A 19,371-nucleotide genomic window follows, 5' to 3' on the forward strand; every position below is an offset into this window, starting at 1 on the left:
GGACGGTGGGGGCTGCGGTGCACCCACTGCATCCCTGCTGCCCTTCCTGGGAAAGGGCAGCTGCTCCCTGTCCCCAGCAGCCATCCCGGAGCAGGGACAACGCTGGGAGCCAGGGGCTCTTGCAGAGCCTGGTGCTCTGGGGACTGCCCTGCTGGTCCGGAGGGCTCCGGGTGCTGCATCCAGACAGCTCCGGGGAGCTGTTTGCTTCGGGGCTGTTTGGCTCCAGGCTGGCAATTATGCAAATCCCTTAACCCCGGATCGCGCCTCCTTCCCCATTAGCTGCACAAACAGTTTGAGCAGCGGGTGCCAAGATAGGCCGGGGGCTACATAAGCGCCGTGCGCAGGGCCAGGGCACCCAGCGCCCGCCGCCACCATGTCCCCAGCCACCCTGTGCCTCGTGGCCGCGCTGCTGCCCGTCGCCTCCGGCTACCTCTGGGCCTGGATGTACTCCCTGCCCCAGCACCCGCCCGGAGAAGCCACCCTGGGCCGGAGCGCTGAGGAGCCGGGCGGCCCCGACGAGGTGAGCGAGAGGAAGAGGAGGAGGAGGAAGAGCAGGGAGGCAGTGCTGGGAGCGGGGCTGCCCAGAGGTGCTGGAGGAGGATGGGGAGAGGGTAGCGCAGTGCAACGCAGTTCTTGGGGTGGGCTGCCCTTGGGGGAAAGGGGAGTGGGGAGGTTGCAGTGCAATGCAGTGCAGTGCAGCAGGGTATCGCATGGTGCACTGCAGTGCAGCGCTCAGAGCGGGCTCCCTGGGGTCGCTGGGGAGGAGGCAGCACAGTGCAATGCAATGCAGTGCAATGCAATGCAGTGGAGTGCAATGCAGTGCAAAGCAGTACGGTGCAATGCAGTGGAGTGCAATGCAGTGGAGTGCACTGCAGTGCACTGCAGTGCAGCGCTCAGAGCGGGTGGCCCTGGGGTCACTGGGGAGGAGGCAGCATGATGCAATGCAGTGCAATGCAATGCAGTGGGGTGCAATGCAGTGCAATGCAAAGCAGTGCATTGCAATGCAGTGCAGTAAAATGCAGTACGATGCAATGCAGTGCAGTAAAATGCAGTGCAGTGCAGTGCAGCGCCGGGGGCAGCCCAGGCCGGCGCTCGCAGCGGCGCGCGCGGCCAGCGCCTGCCCGGGCCGCTCCAGTGGCGCAATCGGTTAGCGCGCGGTACTTATACGGCAGTACGCGGAGCAATGCCGAGGTTGTGAGTTCGAGCCTCACCTGGAGCAGGACTTTTACGGGGGGCTGGGGCCAGCTTTTAAGAGAGGACAGGACAGGGGACACAACAGGAACCAGGACCCAGCGGGTTTTCCTCCCATACCGGCTGGTTTTGGGAAGGAGGCGGCTGCCCCTGGTTGCAACCCTGCAACTTCCCTTTGGGGTCCCCCCTGGAGCAGTGCCAGGCTCTTTTCCCACTGGCTCCTACCCTCTTGCCCATGTTTGCATCCCAAGGGATGAGCTTTTCCCGCAGAACCCCAGGGCCCCACTGCCAAGGGGCAGTTTTGCAGCCCCCCTCCAACACCCTGTGCCCCCCTCAGGTGCCAGCGTGCGGCCCGCGCAGCCCCTGCGCCCCCGGGCGCTTCTGCGACGAGCACTTCGGGCTGTGCCTGCCGCGGCGCCCGGGCGGGCAGTACTGCCGCCGCGACGGGCACTGCGCCCACGGGCTGCTCTGCATGTTCGGCAAGTGCCAGCAGCCCCCGCCGCAGGGCCACGAGGGTGAGTGGGGGCAAGAAATGCAAGGGGGGGGGTGCGAGGGGGGCAGGATGCAAGGGGGGAGATGCAAAGGGGGTGCAAAGAAGGGATGCAGAGGGAGGGGTGCAAAAAGGGGGATGCGAAGAGGGGGATGCAAGGGGGTGAAAAGAGGGGGATGCAAAGGAAGGGGATGCAAAGGAAGGGGATGCAAAGAGGGAGATCTAAAGAAGAGGGATGCAAAGGGAGGGGTGCAAAAAGGGGGATGCAAAGAGGGGGATGCAAGGGGGTGAAAAGAGGGGGATGCAAAGAGGGGGTGAAAAGAGGGGGATGCAAAGGAAGGGGATGCAAAGGGGGAGATATAAAGAAGAGGGATGCAAAGGGCAGGATGCAAAGAGGGAGAACAAAGGGGGAGATATAAAGGGGGGATGCAAAGAGGGGTGCAGAGGGCAGGATGTAGAATTGGGGCCTGCAAAGGGGGAGAAATAAAGAAGAGGGATGCAAAGGGCGGGATGCAAAGGGTGGGATGCAGGGGTGGAGGATGCAAAGGTGGGGAATGCAAAGTGGGAGCTATAAAAGGGGGGATGCAAAGAGGGGGTGCAAAGAGGGAGCTATAAAGGGCAGGATGCAGAAGGGGGGGATGCAAAGGGGGAGATATAAAGGGCAGGGGGGTGGTTCCTGCCCCCCGACACGGCCGTGGCCCCGCAGGCTCGCGCTGCCGCGCGGACGAGGACTGCGGCCCCGGCGCGTGCTGCGCGCGGCGCCACGGCGAGCCCGTGTGCCAAGCGCGCCTGGCGCCGGGCCAGGCCTGCCACGTGCCCCCCGGCGGCCTGGCCTTCAGCATCAACCAGCTGTGCCCCTGCCGCGAGGGGCTCGTGTGCCGCCCCGCGGAGCCCCCCCGAGAGTGAGTACGGGCCGGACGCCGGGGCCCTTCGCGTGCCGGGGGGGTGCGGGTGGCCGGGGGGGGGGGGTCACCGAGCTGCTCTCCCCCCTTGCAGGAAGGCGTCCGAGTACCGGCCCGAGAAGAGCGAGTGGCGCTGCCGGCGGCCCTGAGCCTCGTCCCCGTTTCCCTGGGAATTCCCCATCCAGAGCTGGCGGCGCTGGAGCCGTCGGGATGTGGAGGGGCTGGATCCCTCCATCCGCAGCCAAGTCCCCCCTGCAAGGGCAGGTCCCCCCCTCGTGACCCAGCACTTCCCCCCCGGCCCGCGGCGGCGCGGGGAGCATCACTGCAGCGATGAGCTGTGCCCGTGCTCAGCCCCGCGCGCGGCAGGCAGGGCCGCGGGGGCAGATCTCCACGGAAAGTTTATTACAAAGATCCAAGCGAGCGGGGCGAGGACCCCCCCCCGCGCCCCCGCCACGCACACGGAGGAGAATAAATAAATAAAATACATTTCGTCGGGGCTTTTAAATAGGTGGTGACGTGACATAAATATACGGGGGGGCCTCCGGGGTGGGGGGGGGCACCGGGGTGAGCCCATGTCCCCAGGCCTCAAAGCACTTGGCAGGTGGGTGGCACCGAGTTGTCCCCATCGCTGTCCCCATCAAAGGGGACACAGGGGTGGGGGGGGGGGGCTGGCACTGGCCGGGCTGGTGGTCTGGGTAAGGCAGCGGCCCCGGGGGGGGGCAAGAGGGAGCTGGAAGGGGGACGGGGACAGACAGACACGGTCACGGACGGACAGACGGACACGGCTGGACAGACGGACACGGCGGGGGGCACAGAGGGCGCCCCGGGCTGGGGGGGGGGCTGTTAGCACGTGTTAGATCCCCCCCTACCCCCCAAAACAGAGTGGCCGGGATTTGCCCCCCTGCCCCGCGCTGGGGCAGAGCCGCTGCAATGCAAACCCGTGCAAACTGCCCCCCCCCCGCCCCCCGGGGCTCCATCAGCCCGGGGGGGGCAGCGGGGACCCCCCCCCCCCCCCAAGCAGGCACTGCACACGCATGCACCCCCCCAAGGGGGCTGTGGGGGGGCAAACAGCACCATGGATACAGGGGGGAGATGGGGACACCCCACGTCACACGGGGTCCCCTTTGGTCACTTGCTGTCCCTGCGGGGCAGGGGGGGCCTGAGGCACCGCTGGATGGGCTGCGGGGGGGGGGGGGAACCCCCCCATACCCAGGCACAGACCCCAGGGACCCCTTGGCAAAGCGGGGGCTCCCCGAGGGCAACAGGCAACCGGGGCAGGGGGGCCCGAAGCCACTGCTGGGACAGGGGGCTGTCCCTGTGGGGGGGGGGGGGGTCCCCATCATGCCCCCCCCTTAGCGGATATAAACCTCCTGCCCCCAGCCCTCGAGCTGGTCCTGGTCGAGCCGCAGCGGCCCGGGGGGCCGGGCGCCGTAGCGGTGCTGGCCCTTGGCGCGCCGGGGGCCGGGGGGCTCGGCGGGCGCCTCCTCGCCGGGCTCCGTGTCCAGGTCCGCGCGGGGCTCCGGGCCGGCCGAGTCCAAGGTGTCCTGGCGGGACAGGGCGCGGGGGGCGGCGCGGGGGGCGCCCGGTGCCGGGCCCCCCTCCTGCTCGCCGCGCCGCCCCGGCTCCCCGGCCAGCGGGCCCTGGTTAGGAGAAGCGTCACACCGTGCAGGGACGGGCGGGTTAGTGCGCGGGCGGGTTAGGGACCGCGCCGCGGGTTAGAGGGACCGGCGGAGCGGGAACGGGGCGCGGAATGGGGCGGGAGAGCGGGGCTGGCGCCGGAGGACACAGGGACAGACAACACAGGACACACGTGTCCCCCCTCGGCCGCCTGCGCTGGCGGGTGGCACCCCCGTCCTGCCAAGGCTCCCGGAGCAGCGGCCACCCCTGCCCCAGCACCTGGAGGTGCCCAAGTCCCCGCTGCCACGGTCACCCGCGTTCCTGTGGGATGAGCAGCCCCCCCGGGAAGTGCCGCTCTGGGGATGGGGAACGACCCCGATCCCGCAGGGATCCACCCTGGGCTGGGGGGCAGGTCCCCAGGGGGTGGCCCTGTCCCAGGGATGGCCCCAGTGTCGCGGGGGCAGATCCTCTGGAGCGGGGAGCAGGCGGCCAGGGCCATCCCAGGGACGGCCCCGGAGCCCGGGGGCAGGTCCCTGGGGTGGTCCCAGTGCCGGGAGGGTGCAGGTCCCTGCAGGGACCCCAATCCCAGGGATAGTCCTGACCCCCGGGGCAGGCTGCAGCCCCCCAGGGTGGCCCCAGAGCTGGGGAGCTGCAAGTCCCAGGGGTGGCCCCAAAAGAGGCGGGGGGGGGGGCTACAACTCTCCAGGGTGGCCCCGAACCCTGAGGAGCTGCAGGTCCCTGGGGGTGGCCCCAAACCCTAGGGAGCTGCAGGTCCCCGGGGTGGCTCTGAATCCGGGGAGCTGCAGGTCCCCAGGGTGTCCCTAAACCTCCAGGAGCTGCAGGTCCCTGGGGCGGCCCCAAACCCGGGGGAGATGCAGGTCCCCAGGGTGTCCCTAAACCTCCAGGAGCCTCAGGTCCCTGGGGCAGCCCCAAACCCAGGGGAGATGCAGGTCCCCAGGGTGTCCCTAAACCCCCGGGAGCCTCAGGTCCCTGGGGCAGCCCCAAACCCGGGGGAGCTGCAGGTCCCCAGGGTGTCCCTAAACCCCCGGGAGCCTCAGGTCCCTGGGGCAGCCCCAAACCCGGGGGAGCTGCAGGTCCCCAGGGTGTCCCTAAACCTCCAGGAGCTGCAGGTCCCTGGGGCAGCCCCAAACCCGGGGGAGATGCAGGTCCCCAGGGTGTCCCTAAACCTCCAGGAGCCTCAGGTCCCTGGGGTGGCCTCAAACCCTAGGGAGCTGCAGGTCCCCAGGGTGGCTCTGAATCTGGGGAGCTGCAGGTCCCCAGGGTATCCCTAAACCCCCGGGAGCTGCAGGTCCCTGGGACAGGCGCGAGTGGCCCCACACCCCAGGGAGCAGCAGTTTCAGGGTGTCCCCAACCCATGCAGAGCTGCAGGTTCCCAAGGCAGCCCCTAAACCCGGGGCAGGTTGCAGCTCCCCGGGGTGACCCCCCCGGTGCCAGCGAGCGGCATTTTGGGGACATCTCTGTCTCCGGGGCGAGCGGCGGGGGCCGGAGCGGGGCGGTCACAGCGCGTGCTCCTCGAGCGGGCCGGGCTCGGCGCCGCCGCCGCCGCCGCGTCCCCAGAGGCCCAGGTTGCGGCGCAGCGAGGTGAGCACCTGTACCTGGAGGTTGGAGACGGGCGCGGGGCTGGCGGCCAGCGCGGCCGTGGCCATGGTGCGGCTGAGCAGCGGGTTGGGCGGCGTGCTGCTCGGCGGGTGCGTCGCCTTCCAGTAGGCCTCCAGGTACTCGGCCAGGTGCTCGCACGCGTCCTCCAGCTGGTTCTCGTCCAGGATGATGTCGAACATCTCCTGCTTGGGGAGGGGACACGGAGCGGGGACAAGGAGGGGGGGGGGGCGGTGGGCAGGGCTGCGGGGCTGGCGGCTCTGCGCGGGGTGGGTGGAGCCTGCAGGGGTGGGGCGGGGCCTCTGCACCAAGGGGCGGGGCCTCTGCACGGGGTGGGTGGAGCCTGCAGGGTGGGGCGGGGCCTCTGCACCAAGGGGCGGGGCCTCCGAATGGGGTGAGTGGAGCCTGCAGGGTGGGGCGGGGCCTCTGCACCAAGGGGCGGGGGCTCTGCATGGGGTGGGGGGTGGAGCCTGCAGGGGCGGGGCGGGGCATCTGCACCAAGGGGCGGGGCCTCCGAATGGGGTGGGTGGAGCCTGCAGGGTGGGGCGGGGCCTCTGCACCAAGGGGCGGGGGCTCTGCATGGGGTGGCAGCAGTGGGTGGAGCCTGCAGGGCTGGGGTGGGGCCTCTGCACCAAGGGGCGGGGCCTCTGCATGGGGTGGGTGGAGCCTGCAGGGTGGGGCGGGGCCTCTGCACCAAGGGGCGGGGCCTCTGCATGGGGTGGCAGCAGTGGGTGGAGCCTGCAGGGGTGGGGTGGGGCCTCTGCATGGGGTGAGGGTGGTGGGTGGAGCCTGCAGGGGTGCGGCATGGCCTCTCCACAAAGGGGCGGGGCCTCTGCACCAATGGGCGGGGCCTCTGCATGGGGTGGGAGCAGTGGGTGGAGCCCGCCGGGGTGGGGCGGGGCCTCTCCATAATGGGGCGGGGCCTCTGCATGGAAAGGGGGTGGTGGGTGGAGCCTGCAGGGGTGGGGCGGGGCATCTGCACAGGGTGGGGGTGGAGCCTAAAGACCTGGGGTGGGGCCTCTGCACAGAGGGGCAGAGCCTCTGGCCACAAAAGGGGTGGTGGGTGGAGCTTGGAGAAACAGGGCGGGGCCTCGCCGCTGAAGGGGAGGGGCCTCTAGATGGGATGGGATGGGGTGGGGTGATGGGTGGAGCCTGCAGGCCCAGGGCAGGGCCTTTTGTCAAGACCAAGGTGGTAGGCGGAGCCTCAGCCCAGAAGGCGGAGCCTCAGGGGAGGTTTCAGTGGTAGGAGGAGCATCTGCTCTGCAGGGGCGGGGCCTCTGACCCCAAAGAGCTTGTGGGCGGAGTCTATGCTGCCAGGGGGTGGGGCCTAGAGCTGGAGTAGGTGGAGCCTCTGGGGCCAGGGTGGCGTCTCCAGTGCCCAAGGGGGCAGGTCTTGACCAGGAGGGGTTGGTGGGAGGAGCTTATGCGCTGTGGGGGCGGAGCCTGTGGTCCCACGTGGGCGGAGCCTGGGGGGCAGCACTCACGGGCGGGCACTGCGCCAGCTTGTCCGAGGCCACCATCTGCACGTTGAGGTGCTTCGCCTGCGACTTGCCCCGCGACTTCACCAGCCGCTGCAGCACCTGCGAGCCGGGTGCGGGTGACGCCGCGGCGGCCACGAGGACCCCCCCGTCGCGGCCAGCCCCCCGCCACGGCGCCCACCTTGGGGGACGTGATCTTGATGTAGACGATGATGGGCGCCAGGGAGGTCTTGGCCAGCTGGGCCGGGTGGTTGATGGTGTCGGCGTCCAAGGCCACCAGCTGCAGCGTGCGGGCCAGCTCGAAGATGCGCTCGGTCTCGCTCTGCACCTCGGCTGCGAGAGCAGGGGACAGTGAGGGTCCCGGTGGGACAACACGTGGGAGAGCAAAGGGGACAATGGGGACAGGAGCTGGGGACACCTTGGTGACATGGCGAGGGGAAGGGGGCAGAGGACAGGACCGGCGAGGGTCTTGCACTGGTTGCCCTCCTCCAGGCCACCGCATCCCTGGGGACGCAGGGGAGGTGGCCCTGGGCACCGTGTCTGTGCAGACCAAGGGGTGGCTGGTGACAGGGGACCACGTGGGGCAGGAGGTTGTGTGTGGGGGGCTGTGTCACCGGGGTCTCAGGGTGTCACCAGGCTCCCGGGGTGGCCGGACCCCCCCAGGGCCAGTCCCGGCCAGGCAGGGGGCCGTGTCGTGTCCCCAGCCGGGGCAGGGGGGCTGGCGGGGGTCCCGAGGGCTCCAAGCTACGTACCCAAGACATCTGTATCAGGAGCAGGGGAGGAAGGAAGCAGCGCAGAGGGGAGGAAACCCCGAGGAAAGGAGAGGAAGAAAAGGAAGGGAAAACAACAGAGAGAAGGTGAGGAGAGAGCCGGGGAGGAGAGGACGGAGCCGCGGTGCCGGCTCCGCGGTCACCGCGGCGCCCGGAGCGGGGACACGGGGAAGGCGGCTGATACAGATGTGCGCTTGGGGGGGGACGCATGGCGCGGCGCGGCCGTACCCAGGCTGGAGCGCGTGCTGGAGCGCTCGATGATCGTGTGCTTGCTGGGGTTGTTGAGCACCGAGCGCTTGGCCAGCGAGATGTCGGCCGTGACCCGCGTGATGGAGATCCTGTGGCACGAGAGGCGGCGTCGGCGGCGGCCGATGCCCCCCCCAAAAAACACAAATTCCGGGAGCACCCCATGTCCTTCCTCCCACCCCCATGGGCAGGACTCCTGGGCCCCTCCGGAGGGGATTTCTCCGGAGCCCCTTGGCAGTGGGCAGGCTGCAATCATAGAATCATAGAATCATGGAATGCTCAAGGTTGGAAGGGACCTCTAGGGATCATCTAGTCACACGCAGGGTCACCTAGAGCACGTGGCACAGGACTGCGTCCAAGCGGGTTTGGAGATCTCCAGAGAAGGAGACTCCACAACCTCTCTGGGCAGCCTGTTCCAGTGCTCTGGCACCCTCACTGTCAAGAAATTTTTCCTTAAGGTCCTGGGGAACTTTTGGTGTTTCAGTTTCCAGCCGTTTCCTCTAGTTCTGTCGGTGGCCACCAGTGAAAAGAGGCCGCCCCATCCTCCTCACTGCCTCCCTTGAGGTACTTCTAGACACTGCTCAGGTCCCCTCTCGGCCTTCTCTTCTCCAGCTGAACAGGCCCAGCTCCCTCAGCCTCTCCTCATAGGGCAGATGTTCCAGGCCCCTGATCATCCTTGTGGCCCTGCACTGGACTCTCTCCAGCAGCTCCACATCCCTCTTGTCCTGTGGAGCCCAGAACTGGACACAATACTCCAGATGTGGCCTCACCAGGGCTGAGCAGAGGGGCAGGATCCCCTCCCTCGACCTGCTGGAGATGCTCTTAATGCAGCCCAGGATCCCACTGGCCTTCTTGGCCACGAGGGCACCTGCTCCCTCATGGCCACCTTGTCACCCACCACGTAATGCAACGGGCACGGAGCCGCGGCGCGCGGAGCCCCGCGGGCACCCACCTGCCGTCGAAGCGGTGCTTGAGGAAGTCGAACAGGGCCTTCTGCATCATGTCGGTGACCTGCGCGGGGACGGGGCGCTCAGCGCGGCGGCCCCAGCCCCGGGACGCCCCCCGCGCCGCCCCGTCCTCACCTCATAGCCCTTCAGCGACGGCCCCACCAGGATGATGGGGCGCATGGAGGGCACCACGTCGTACGGGGGCACGTGCTCGGCCTGGGGGGGCAGACGGCGGCGTTAATGGGTCGGGATGGGACGGCAGAACTGCAGCCCTGGGTCCCCCCAATCACCGGGGTGGGGGGAATGGGGACACTTGGGGGGCCACCCTGTGCCCAGCCCTGCTTATGGGGCGGGATGCAGGGGTTGGGGGGCGATGTGGGGCTCCCCGTCCCCTTCCCCGCGGGCCCTCCCGGGGCAGGGGGGGGTCCTGCCGCTACTCACCGACTTCTGCTTCTGCTTCGCTACGTGCCGGGAGGCCGCGCGCGGGGCCAGGGCGGGCGAGAGGAGACAAACAAGGCATGCGTGTTATCCACGGTCGCCGCGGGGCGCGCGGGCGGCACGGACGGCGGGGTGCTCCCGAATGGAACCGGGGAGATGCTCCCAAATGGAGCTGGGGAAATGCTCCCAAACGGAGATGGGGAGATGCTCCCAAACAGGGCTGGGGAGACGCTCCCAAACAGGGCCGGCGGGATGCTCCCAAACGGGGCCAGTGGGATGCTCCCAAATGAGGAAAGCAGGATGCTCCCAAATGGGACTTGCGGGATGCTCCCAAATGGAGCCAGAGAGATGCTCCCAAACGGGGCCAAGGAGATGCTCCCAAACGGAGCAAAGGAGATGCTCCCAAACGGAGCAAAGGAGATGCTCCCAAATGGGGCCAGCAGGATGCTCCCAAATGGGAGCTGTGGGACCAGCAGGTCCCAGCGGGGCTTGTGCCGCCCCAGAGCCAAGTGCCGGGTGGGAGCCTGATGTCCCCCCACACGGGCAGAGCTATCGGCTATCATTAAATACAGCCCCGTCCTTAAGGGGTGCTGGGATAAATAACCATCCTGGCTATCATTAAATACACCCCCGTCCATAAGGGGTGCTGGGATAAATAACCATCTTGGCTATCATTAAATACAGCCCCGTCCTTAAGGGGTGCCGGGGGTAAATAACCCTCTTGGCTATCATTAAATACACCCCCGTCCTTAAGGGGTGCCGGGGGTAAATAACCCTCTTGGCTATCATTAAACACAGCCCTATCCTTAAGGGGTGCTGGGATAAATAACCATCTTGGCTATCATTAAATACAGCCCCGTCCTTAAGGGGTGCCGGGATCCGGAGGACGGGATGAGGCTCCTGCCCGGGCGGACACCCCCGCCGCGGGGGGTGGTTCGGCCCGAGCCCACCCGCCGTCTGCCCAGTTTGGGGGCGGGAGGAAGGTTCCATTCTCAGGGCGGGGGGGGACGAGAGGGGACACCACCATGCTGGCACAAACCATGCGGACACTGCAGGGGGGGCATTGGGCTGCCCCATCCCACCGGCTATGGGGGGTGACAGCCATGGGCTGATCCATCCCATGGAATGTCGGGGGGAGGGATAGCCATGGAATGACCCATCCCACGGTGCATGGGGGGATATCAATGGACTGCCCCATGGTCACAGGGAGGACGCAGTCGTGGACTGATCCATCCCACGGAGCATGGGGGGGGATCACCATGGGCTGATCCATCTCCTGGTTCGCAGGAGGGGAGGACAGTCACGGACTGATCCATCCCATGGAATATCGCGGGGGAGGAATAACCATGGAATGTCCCATTCCAAGGCGCATGGGGGGGGGCAGTCATGGACTGATCCATCTCCAAGTTCAGGAGGGGGAGAGATGCCATGGACTGATCCATCTCATGCAGCCTCGCGGGGGGGAGAATAACCATGGACTGACCCATCCCACGGTCACGGGGGTGGATAACTGCAGATGGCGCCATCCTATTGTCATGGAGGGGGGTTCAATCATGGACAGATCCATCCCATGGTCATGGCGGGGGTACAGTCATGGACGGAGCCATTCCATGGTCATGGGGGGAATAACCATGGACTGACCCATCCCACGGTCATGGGGGGGGGATAACCACGGATGGCGCCATCCTATTGTCATGAGGGGGGTTCAATCATGGATGGATCCATCCCATGGTCATAGGAGGGATAACCATGGACTGACTCATCCCACAGTCATGGGGGGGGATAACCACGGATGGCGCCATCCTATTGTCATGGGGGGGGCGCCATCCTATTGTCATGGATTGACCCATCCCATGGTCATGGGGGGGGATAACCACGGATGGCGCCATCCTATTGTCATGGAGGGGGGGTTCAATCATGGACGGATCCATCCCATGGTCATAGGGAGGATAACCATGGACTGACCCATCCCACGGTCACGGGGGTGGATAACTGCGGATGGCGCCATCCTATTGTGGTGGTGGGGGGGCTTCAATCATGGACAGATCCATCCCATGGTCACGGTGGGGGGGGTTCAATCATGGACGGATCCATCCCATGGTCATAGGAGGGATAACCATGGACTGACCCATCCCACAGTCATGGGGGGAGATAACCACGGATGGCGCCATCCTATTGTCATGGGGGGGGGGGGGCATCCTATTGTCAAGGACGGATCCATCCCATGGTCATGGGGGGGGATAACCACGGATGGCGCCATCCTATTGTCATGGAGGGGGGGGTTCAATCATGGACGGATCCATCCCATGGTCATGGGGGGGGGAATAACCATGGACTGACCCACCCCACAGTCATGGGGGGAGATAACCACAGATGGCGCCATCCTATTGTCATGGGGGGGCACCATCCTATTGTCATGGACGGATCCATCCCATGGTCATGGGGGGGGGATAACCATGGATTGACCCATCCCACAGTCATGGTAGGGGGAGAATAACCACAGCCTGGTCCATCCCAAGGCGCACGGGGGAGGCAGCTGCGCCCCCCCTCATCCCATGGACCACAGTGGGATACCCATGGATACCCACGGCCTGTCCCATGCCGCATCCCGGGACACACGGACACACACACAGAGCCACGGCCAGGGCCGGCGGCGCTGGCCGCGTCCCCCCATGCGGCGGCGGCCCCAAGCAGCGGTGTTAGGGCAGGCGGGGGGCAGCGGGCGAGCGCGGCGGCTCCGTTACCTTCCTAAAGAAGGGGATGCGCTTGGCGTGCGCGGGGGGGGTGGTGACACTGCTCACGCTACTCTTGGCGGAGCGGCGGGTCTCCGCGGCCGCCTCCTCCTCCTCCTCCTCCTCCTCTACCTCATCGGGGTCAAAGGCAAAGCTAGGCACGTCCAGGGCACCTGGGGACGGCCGGGAGCCGCGGGCGGCGGGGGAGAGAACAGCGAGAACGGCGATGAAGAAGGGGGAAGCGCGGGAACGGGGCGGGAACGGGGCGCAACGGGGCGGGAACGGGGCGCAATGGAGCAGGAATGGGGTGCAATGGGGTGGGAATGGGGTGCAATGGGGTGGAAATGGGGCACAATGGGGCGGGAATGGGGTGCAATGGAGCAGGAACGGGATGCAATGGAGCAGGAATGGGGTGCAATGGGGTGGGAACGGGGCGCAATGGGGCGGGAACGGGATGCAATGGGGTGGGAACGGGGCGCAATGGGGCGGGAATGGGGTGCAATGGAGCAGGAACGGGGTGCAACGGGGTGGGAACGGGGTGCATTGGAGCAGGAACGGGATGCAATGGGGCAGGAACGGGATGCAAAGGGGCGGGAATGGGGTGCAATGGAGCAGGAACGGGGTGCAATAGAGCGGGAATGGGGTGCAATGGGGTGGGAACGGGATGCAATGGGGCGGGAATAGGGTGCAATGGGGCGGGAACAGGGTGCAATGCAGCAGGAACGGGGTGCAATGGAGCAGGAACGGGATGCAATGGGGTGGGAACGGGGTGCAACGGGGCGGGAACGGGGTGCAACGGGGCAGGAACAGGGTGCAATGCAGCAGGAATGGGGTGCAATGGAGCAGGAACGGGATGCAATGGGGTGGGAATGGGGTGCAATGGGGCGGGTATGGGGTGCAACGGGGCGGGTATGGGATGCAATGGGGAGGGAACGGGATGCAATGGGGCGGGAATGGGGTGCAACGGGGTGGGAGGGCTGCGCCTCGCGGGGCCGCGTCCCGCACGGAGAGCATCCCGGACCCGGCCCCCATGGGTCCCACAGCCGCCGGGGCCGCTCTTACCGCTGGCCGGCGGCGTGGGCCGGCGCGTCCCCGTGCCCGCGTCGCCCAGGCTGGAGCTGGAGTTGTCCCCGGATTTGCTGCAGCGGGAAGGGAAGGAGCGGAGAGGGGAGTGGTGGGCGGCCGCGCGGGGCCGGGGCGCGCGGGGCCGCGGCGGCGGCGCGGGGCCCACCTGGAGCTCAGGCGGCTCTGGCGCAGCCGCTGCTCCTGCAGCAGCCGCATGTGCTCCAGCTTCACGGGGCTGGGGATGAAGCCGACCTCGCAGCCCTCCTTCACCAGCCGCCCGATCCACCAGTCGTTGTTGTACTTCTGCGATGGGGGGGAGCTGAACGCCCCGCGGCACCCGGCCCCACGGTACCCTGCCCCATGTAACCCGGCCCCACGGACCCCACTATCCAGCCCCACAGCACAGAGCATCCAGCCCCATGGCACCTGGCCCCACGGCACCCGGCATCCAGCCCCACAGCACCCACTATCCAGCCCCACAGCACCCGGCCCCACGGCACCCAGCCCCACAGCACCCAGCATCCGGCCCCACGCCACCCAGCCCCACGGCACCCGGCACCACGGCACCCTGCCCCATGGAACCTGGCATCCAGCCGCACGGAACCCGGCATCCAGCCCCACAGCACCCACTATCCAGCCCCACAGCACCCAGCATCCAGCCCCATGGCACCAGCTCCACAGCACCCAGCCCCATGGAACCCAGCATCCAGCCCCATGGCACCCGGCCCCATGGCACCCAGCCCCACGGAACCCACTATCCAGCCCCACAGCACAGAGCATCCAGCCCCATGGCACCTGGCCCCACGGCACCCGGCATCCAGCCCCACAGCACCCACTATCCAGCCCCACAGCACCCGGCCCCACGGCACCCGGCCCCACGGCACCCACCACCCATCCCCATGGAATCCACTATCCAGTCCTACAACACCCAGCCCCACAGCACCCACTATCCAGCCCCATGGCACCCGCCACCCAGCCACACAGCAGCCCCCCCGCCACCCCCGATCCCCCCGTCCCCCACAGCACAATCCCCCCGTCCGCGTCCCCGCGTCCCCTCCCGAGCCCCCCGGCGCCGCCGCGCGCCCCCCACCTCCTTGATGTGCAGGAAGTCCTTGGGCTCGAAGCAGATGGCCATGCCCTGCACGGGCACCTCGTCGCCGCCCGACGGGTTGTAGCCCACGTTGGTCCGCACGGCAAACGCCACCGGCTTCGTCTGCGGCCCGAGGGGGTCAGCGGGGCCCCCCCGCCATCCTGTGTCCCCTGTCACCCCCCGCCACAGGCCCGGGCTCCGTGCCGGCCTCGTTAGTTAATTGCCTCGAGCCCGTGCGCAGGAGCAGAACTGGGTGCCTGGGATCCCACGTCCTCCCCCCGGAGCCTTCTCCCTTCCCGAACGGGGACTTCAGTGTCCCCAAGAGAGCGCCCATGGGGCCAGCACGGCTCGGCGGGGACACAGGGCTCAGCGGGGACGTCCCCGTGTCCCCCTTGCGCCCCTGCTGCAGCGGCACCGGGGAGGACATCGCGGGCGCCGCGTGGAGGCAGCTGGACCCAGCGGTGCCGGTGCCAGCCCCACGCGAGCCGGGAGCTTCCAGCCATCCCCACATCCCTGTCCCCGTCCCGGTCCCCGTCCCCGTCCCCATCCCCGTCCCCATCCCCGTCCCAGTCCCAGTCCCCATTCCAGTCCCCGTCCCCGTCCCCATCCCTGTCCCCGTTCCCGTCCCCATCCCCGTCCCGGTCCCCGTCCCCGTCCCCATCCCCATCCCTGTCCCCGTCCCACCTTGGCTTTCTCGAGCTGCGCCAGCGCCTGGCGCTCGGCCTCCTTGCGCAGGGCCTCGCGGTCCTCCTCCAGCGACACGTCCGAGTCCGAGGGGCGGCTGGTGTAGGACTCGGCCGAGCCCTGGCAGCGCGCGGGGGGGCTCAGCGCCGCGGCCTCCCATTCCCCACGGCCTCCCATTCCCCACGGCCTCCCATTCCCCACGGCCTCCCATCCCCACGGCCTCCCATTCCCACGGCCTCCCATTCCCCGTGGCCTCCCATTCCCCGTGGCCTCCCATTCCCCGCGGCCTCCCATTCCCCACGGCCTCCCATCCCCGCGGCCTCCCATTCCCACGGCCTCCCATTCCCCGTGGCCTCCCATTCCCCGTGGCCTCCCATTCCCCGCGGCCTCCCATTCCCCGTGGCCTCCCATTCCCGCGGCCTCCCCTTCCCCGCGGGGCCCCGGGGTTACGGCAGGGCGGGCACCGGGCGCAGCTGTTCCCGGCGCTCCGGCCGGGAACGCGACAGCCGACACCGGCGCGGGGGGACGTGGGGCTCCCCGCGCCCCCCCCGTGGGGCCCGAGCGCCGCAGGGTCGGCCCGGGATGACGCCGGCCGAGGGGCCCAGGCGTCCGGGCAGCCTCCGGACCCCTCCAGGAGGGCAGTGAAGCCGCCGTTGTCGCCCCCGGCCACCCCTTATCCCCCCAGGACCCCCCTTGGCACCTCCTGCAGCCCCACGGGCAGCATCGCAGCCCCCCGGGACCCCCGACGCGGGGGCCGTCTCCCCGCGCCCCCCCCCGCCATCGCGAGCCTCGCTGGGGACAAGGGGAGGTCACCTGGGGCCGACGTCCCCCCCGGGCCCCGCGGAGCCGAGGGGGCCGCGGGGGCGGCCCGGGAGGGGGCTCGGCGGCGCCGGGGGGGCTCACCGGGGCCGCGGGCGGGTGGTCCTTGCTGCCCACGTCCATGGCGGCGGCGCGGGGGCCCGCGGGGCGGGGGGGGAGGCGCCCGCGGCTCCGGTTTCGGCGCCCGCCGCCTCCGCCGCCCGCCCGGGTATATTTAGCCCCGCGCGGAGGGGGGGACGGGCACGGGGGACGGCGCCAAGCGAGCGGCCCCGCGCGGCCCTCACCTGCCGCACGAAGCTGTTGGACGTGGTGTCCGACGAGGTGCTGCCGTCCGAGCGCTTGAAGCGGCTCTTGCGCTTGCTGTACTTGCCCTGCGGAGAGGGGGGGTGCTGAGCGCGGCGCCCCGGGGACGGATCTGGGGGAAAACGGTCCCTGCGGAGCCGCTCGGATGCGGCCGGCGTTCCCGGGAAGCCATGGCCTGTCCCCGGGGCCCCGGCATTGAATTAGCCGGGGCCGGTCTCCATGGAGAGCAGAGGGAGCGCCGGGATGATTGGATTTGCCGGAGAGCCCGGCCGGCCGCGCATGGATCCTCGCTGCCACCGCTGTCCCCCAGCATCCCCCGGCATTGTCACCGTCCCCCGGCATCACCACCGTCCCCTGGCACGGCCATCGTCCCCTGCCATCGCTGCCACCCCCTGGCATGGCCACCGTCCCCTGGCATCACCACCGTCCCCTGGCATGGCCATCATCCCCTGCCATTGCTGCCATCCCCTGGCATCACCATCGTCCCCCAGCATTGCTGCCATCCCCCGGCATTGCCACCGTCCCCTGCCATCGCTGCCACCCCCTGGCACGGCCACCGTCCCCCGGCGTTGTCATCGTCCCCTGGCATAGCTGCCATCCCCCGGCACCATCCCTGTCCCCCAGATTTGCTGTCACCCCCGGCATCACCATTGTCCCCTGGCATCGCCGCCACCCCCTGGCACTGTCCCTGTCCCCCAGATTCGCTGCCATCCCCCTGGCATTGCCACCGTCCCCCGGCATCACCATCGTCCCCTGCCATCGCTGCCACCCCTTGGCATGGCCACTGTCCCCCCTGGCATCACCATCGTCCCCCAGCATTGCTGCCATCCCCCGGCATCACCACCGTCCCCTGCCATCGCTGCCACCCCCTGGCATTGCCACCGTCCCCCGGCATCACCACCGTCCCCTGCCATCACTGCCACCCCCTGGCATGGCCACCGTCCCCTGGCATCACCACCGTCCCCCGGCATCACCACCGTCCCCTGCCATCGCTGCCACCCCCTGGCATGGCCACTGTCCCCCGTCCCCGTCCCCCTGCAGCGGAGCCCGGCCGGCTCCAGGGCTGCTCCGAGGATCCCGGCGGTGCCCGTGGGAGCCGGGACGCTGGGGACACCCATGCGCGGCCGTCCCCCACGCGTGCCCGGGCGAACGCGGGTGACACACGTGTGACACACGCGTGTGCAAGCGCCCCCCCGGGCCCCCTGCGCCCCCCGTCCCGCGCTGGGGCACACGGGGAGGAGGAGCAGCCCCCAGGGGGGCCCGGGACAGCTGGGCCCAGCTGCCACCGGAGCCGCGCGGTCCCCACGCAGGGCACGACCCGGTATTTTTAGGTCCTTCCTCCTCCTCCTCCTCCTCCTCGCCCCCCGGCCCCTGCCTGGCGCTGAGCAGGGGACGGGGACGGGGCTCCAAATGTCCCCCCTGCTCCAAATGGCCCCGCTGCTGGCGGGGGGTTCAGCGCAACCATGGGGGGACACCCCGGTGATGGGGGGGACCCTGCCACGGCCTGGCAGCACCGGGGGGGCTGCATGGGCCTTTGTCCCCCCCGTGTCCTGGTCACTCCGACCCGCGGATGCTCCCTGGGATGGCAAAGGAGGGGGGGGTCTGTCCCCACGGAGGTGGCTCTGGCAGCGCGTGGGGACCCGCGGGGACCGGCAGGACACGCGTCCCCTCCCGGCCACCCCGCACCGGCGCTCGGTGGTGGCGGCGGGGGGGACACCTGGCACCCTCCCCATGCAGTTTTTGCCCCATTCCTGAAAGTTTCCCCGTGTGCGGCCACCTCCTCCCCAGCTCCAGGTGGGCAAAGCCCCCGGGACGCGGTGACACAGCAAGTGACAGCGGCCCCGCCGTGCCGCCCCCCCCCCCCGCCCCGCGGCGCTGGCATTAACCCGGGGTGGGGGGGGCTCCCACGCGGGGTCCCCGTGTCCGTGGGCGGGGGCCGCCTGGAAGGGGCCGCAATGTCCCCCCCGCCGGCGGGACGGGCCCGCGGCGCCGCCGGGTGCGGGGTCGGGGCTTGGGGGGGCTCGTGGGGGCTCCCCGGAGCTGTCACCTGGAGCGCGGCGTGGTCGAACACGTCCATGGGGATGTCCTGCGTGGAGCTGTGCGGCGTGCGGGCCATGCCGCCCTCCCGCACCATGGAGCCGGCCGGGGCGGGCGGCGGCGGCGGCGGGAAACGGCGGCGCGGGGAGGGGGGGCCCGGGCCCGGCCTCGGCGGCCCCCGCGGCCCCGGCGAGCGGCGGCGGCGGCGGCGGGAGGAGGAGGAGGAGGAGGAGGAAGGAGGAGGGTGGGGGGACGGCGGCCTCCGCCCCCGCCCCGGCCGCTCCCACCGCGCTGCCGGGGCTGCGGGATGCTGGGAAGCTCCCGGGGGTGCTGGGATGTTGGGATGCTCCCGGGGGTGCGGGGATGCTCCCGGGGGTGCTGGGATGTTGGGATGCTCCCGGGGGTGCAGGGATGCTCCCGGGGCTGCGGGATGCTGGGAAGCGCTCGGGGGAGCGGGATGCTGGGAAGTTCCCGGGGGTGCGGGGATGCTCCCGGGGGTGCTGGGAAGCTCCTGGGGGTGCAGGGATGCTCCAGGGGGTGCAGGATGCTGGGAAGCTCCCGGGGGCGCTGGGATGTTGGGATGCTCCCGGGGGTGCTGGGAAGCTCCCGGAGGTGCTGGGAAGTTCCTGGGGGTGCGGGGATGCTCCCGGGGGTGCGGGGATGCTCCAGGGGGTGCAGGATGCTGGGAAGCTCCCGGGGGAGTGGAGATGCTCCCAGGGGTGCAGGGATGCTCCTAGGGGTGCTGGAAAGCTCCCGGGGGTGCGGGGATGCTCCTAGGGGTGCGGGATGCTGGGATGCTCCCGGGGGTGCTGGGAAGCTCCTGGGGGTGCAGGGATGCTCCTGAGGGTGCAGGATGTTGGGATGCTCCCAGGGGTGCAGGGAAGCTCCCGGGGGAGCGGGGAAGCTCCCAGGGGTGCAGGGATGCTTTCAGGGGCACGGGATGCT

The 19,371-nt window shown here is 69.3% G+C and overlaps 3 protein-coding genes and 1 non-coding gene across 4 annotated transcripts in view; 3 read left to right on the plus strand and 1 right to left on the minus strand.

The window, feature by feature from the left end:
• The window catches only part of PSMB3 (proteasome 20S subunit beta 3), a 226,566-nt gene that overhangs the window by 109,941 nt on the left and 97,254 nt on the right, over window positions 1-19,371 (plus strand). The window lies entirely within an intron of this gene.
• LOC148592005 (dickkopf-related protein 3-like) lies at window positions 374-2,732 on the plus strand. Its single transcript, XM_088536263.1, has 4 exons — window positions 374-520; window positions 1,529-1,706; window positions 2,388-2,583; window positions 2,678-2,732. Exons 1-4 carry the CDS (start codon window positions 374-376, stop codon window positions 2,730-2,732), a joined length of 576 nt encoding a protein of 191 aa, XP_088392389.1.
• TRNAI-UAU (transfer RNA isoleucine (anticodon UAU)) lies at window positions 1,129-1,219 on the plus strand. Its single transcript is given in 2 exon segments — window positions 1,129-1,166; window positions 1,184-1,219. It is a non-coding gene; the product is annotated as a tRNA-Ile (tRNA).
• CACNB1 (calcium voltage-gated channel auxiliary subunit beta 1) lies at window positions 3,934-18,530 on the minus strand. The gene is made up of 14 exons (XM_088536287.1): window positions 18,437-18,530; window positions 16,371-16,457; window positions 15,268-15,387; window positions 14,584-14,706; window positions 13,660-13,796; window positions 13,491-13,567; window positions 12,441-12,601; window positions 9,394-9,474; window positions 9,264-9,322; window positions 8,294-8,403; window positions 7,477-7,628; window positions 7,302-7,397; window positions 5,817-6,002; window positions 3,934-4,223 (listed from the first exon to the last, which is right to left on the minus strand). Exons 1-14 carry the CDS (start codon window positions 18,521-18,523, stop codon window positions 3,936-3,938), a joined length of 1,764 nt encoding a protein of 587 aa, XP_088392413.1. The 5' UTR covers window positions 18,524-18,530; the 3' UTR covers window positions 3,934-3,935.

The sequence above is a fragment of the Tinamus guttatus genome, unplaced genomic scaffold, assembly GCF_059628265.1.
Source record: "Tinamus guttatus ecotype Peru unplaced genomic scaffold, ASM5962826v1 Tinamus_guttatus_pri_ptg000655l, whole genome shotgun sequence".
NCBI classification, from domain to species: domain Eukaryota; kingdom Metazoa; phylum Chordata; class Aves; order Tinamiformes; family Tinamidae; genus Tinamus; species Tinamus guttatus.

Coding starts and splice junctions, on each gene's coding strand:
- LOC148592005 (XM_088536263.1), top strand. CDS start 374: ATGTCCCCAGCCACCCTGTGCCTCGTGGCCGCGCTGCTGCCCGTCGCC. Junction 1,707..2,387: donor CCCGCCGCAGGGCCACGAGG/GTGAGTGGGGGC, acceptor GTGGCCCCGCAG/GCTCGCGCTGCCGCGCGGAC. Junction 2,584..2,677: donor CCCGCGGAGCCCCCCCGAGA/GTGAGTACGGGC, acceptor CCCCCCTTGCAG/GAAGGCGTCCGAGTACCGGC.
- CACNB1 (XM_088536287.1), bottom strand. CDS start 18,523: ATGGTGCGGGAGGGCGGCATGGCCCGCACGCCGCACAGCTCCACGCAG. Junction 8,404..9,263: donor AAGCACCGCTTCGACGGCAG/GTGGGTGCCCGC, acceptor CTCGTGCCACAG/GATCTCCATCACGCGGGTCA. Junction 7,629..8,293: donor CAGCACGCGCTCCAGCCTGG/GTACGGCCGCGC, acceptor CTGCTCTCGCAG/CCGAGGTGCAGAGCGAGACC.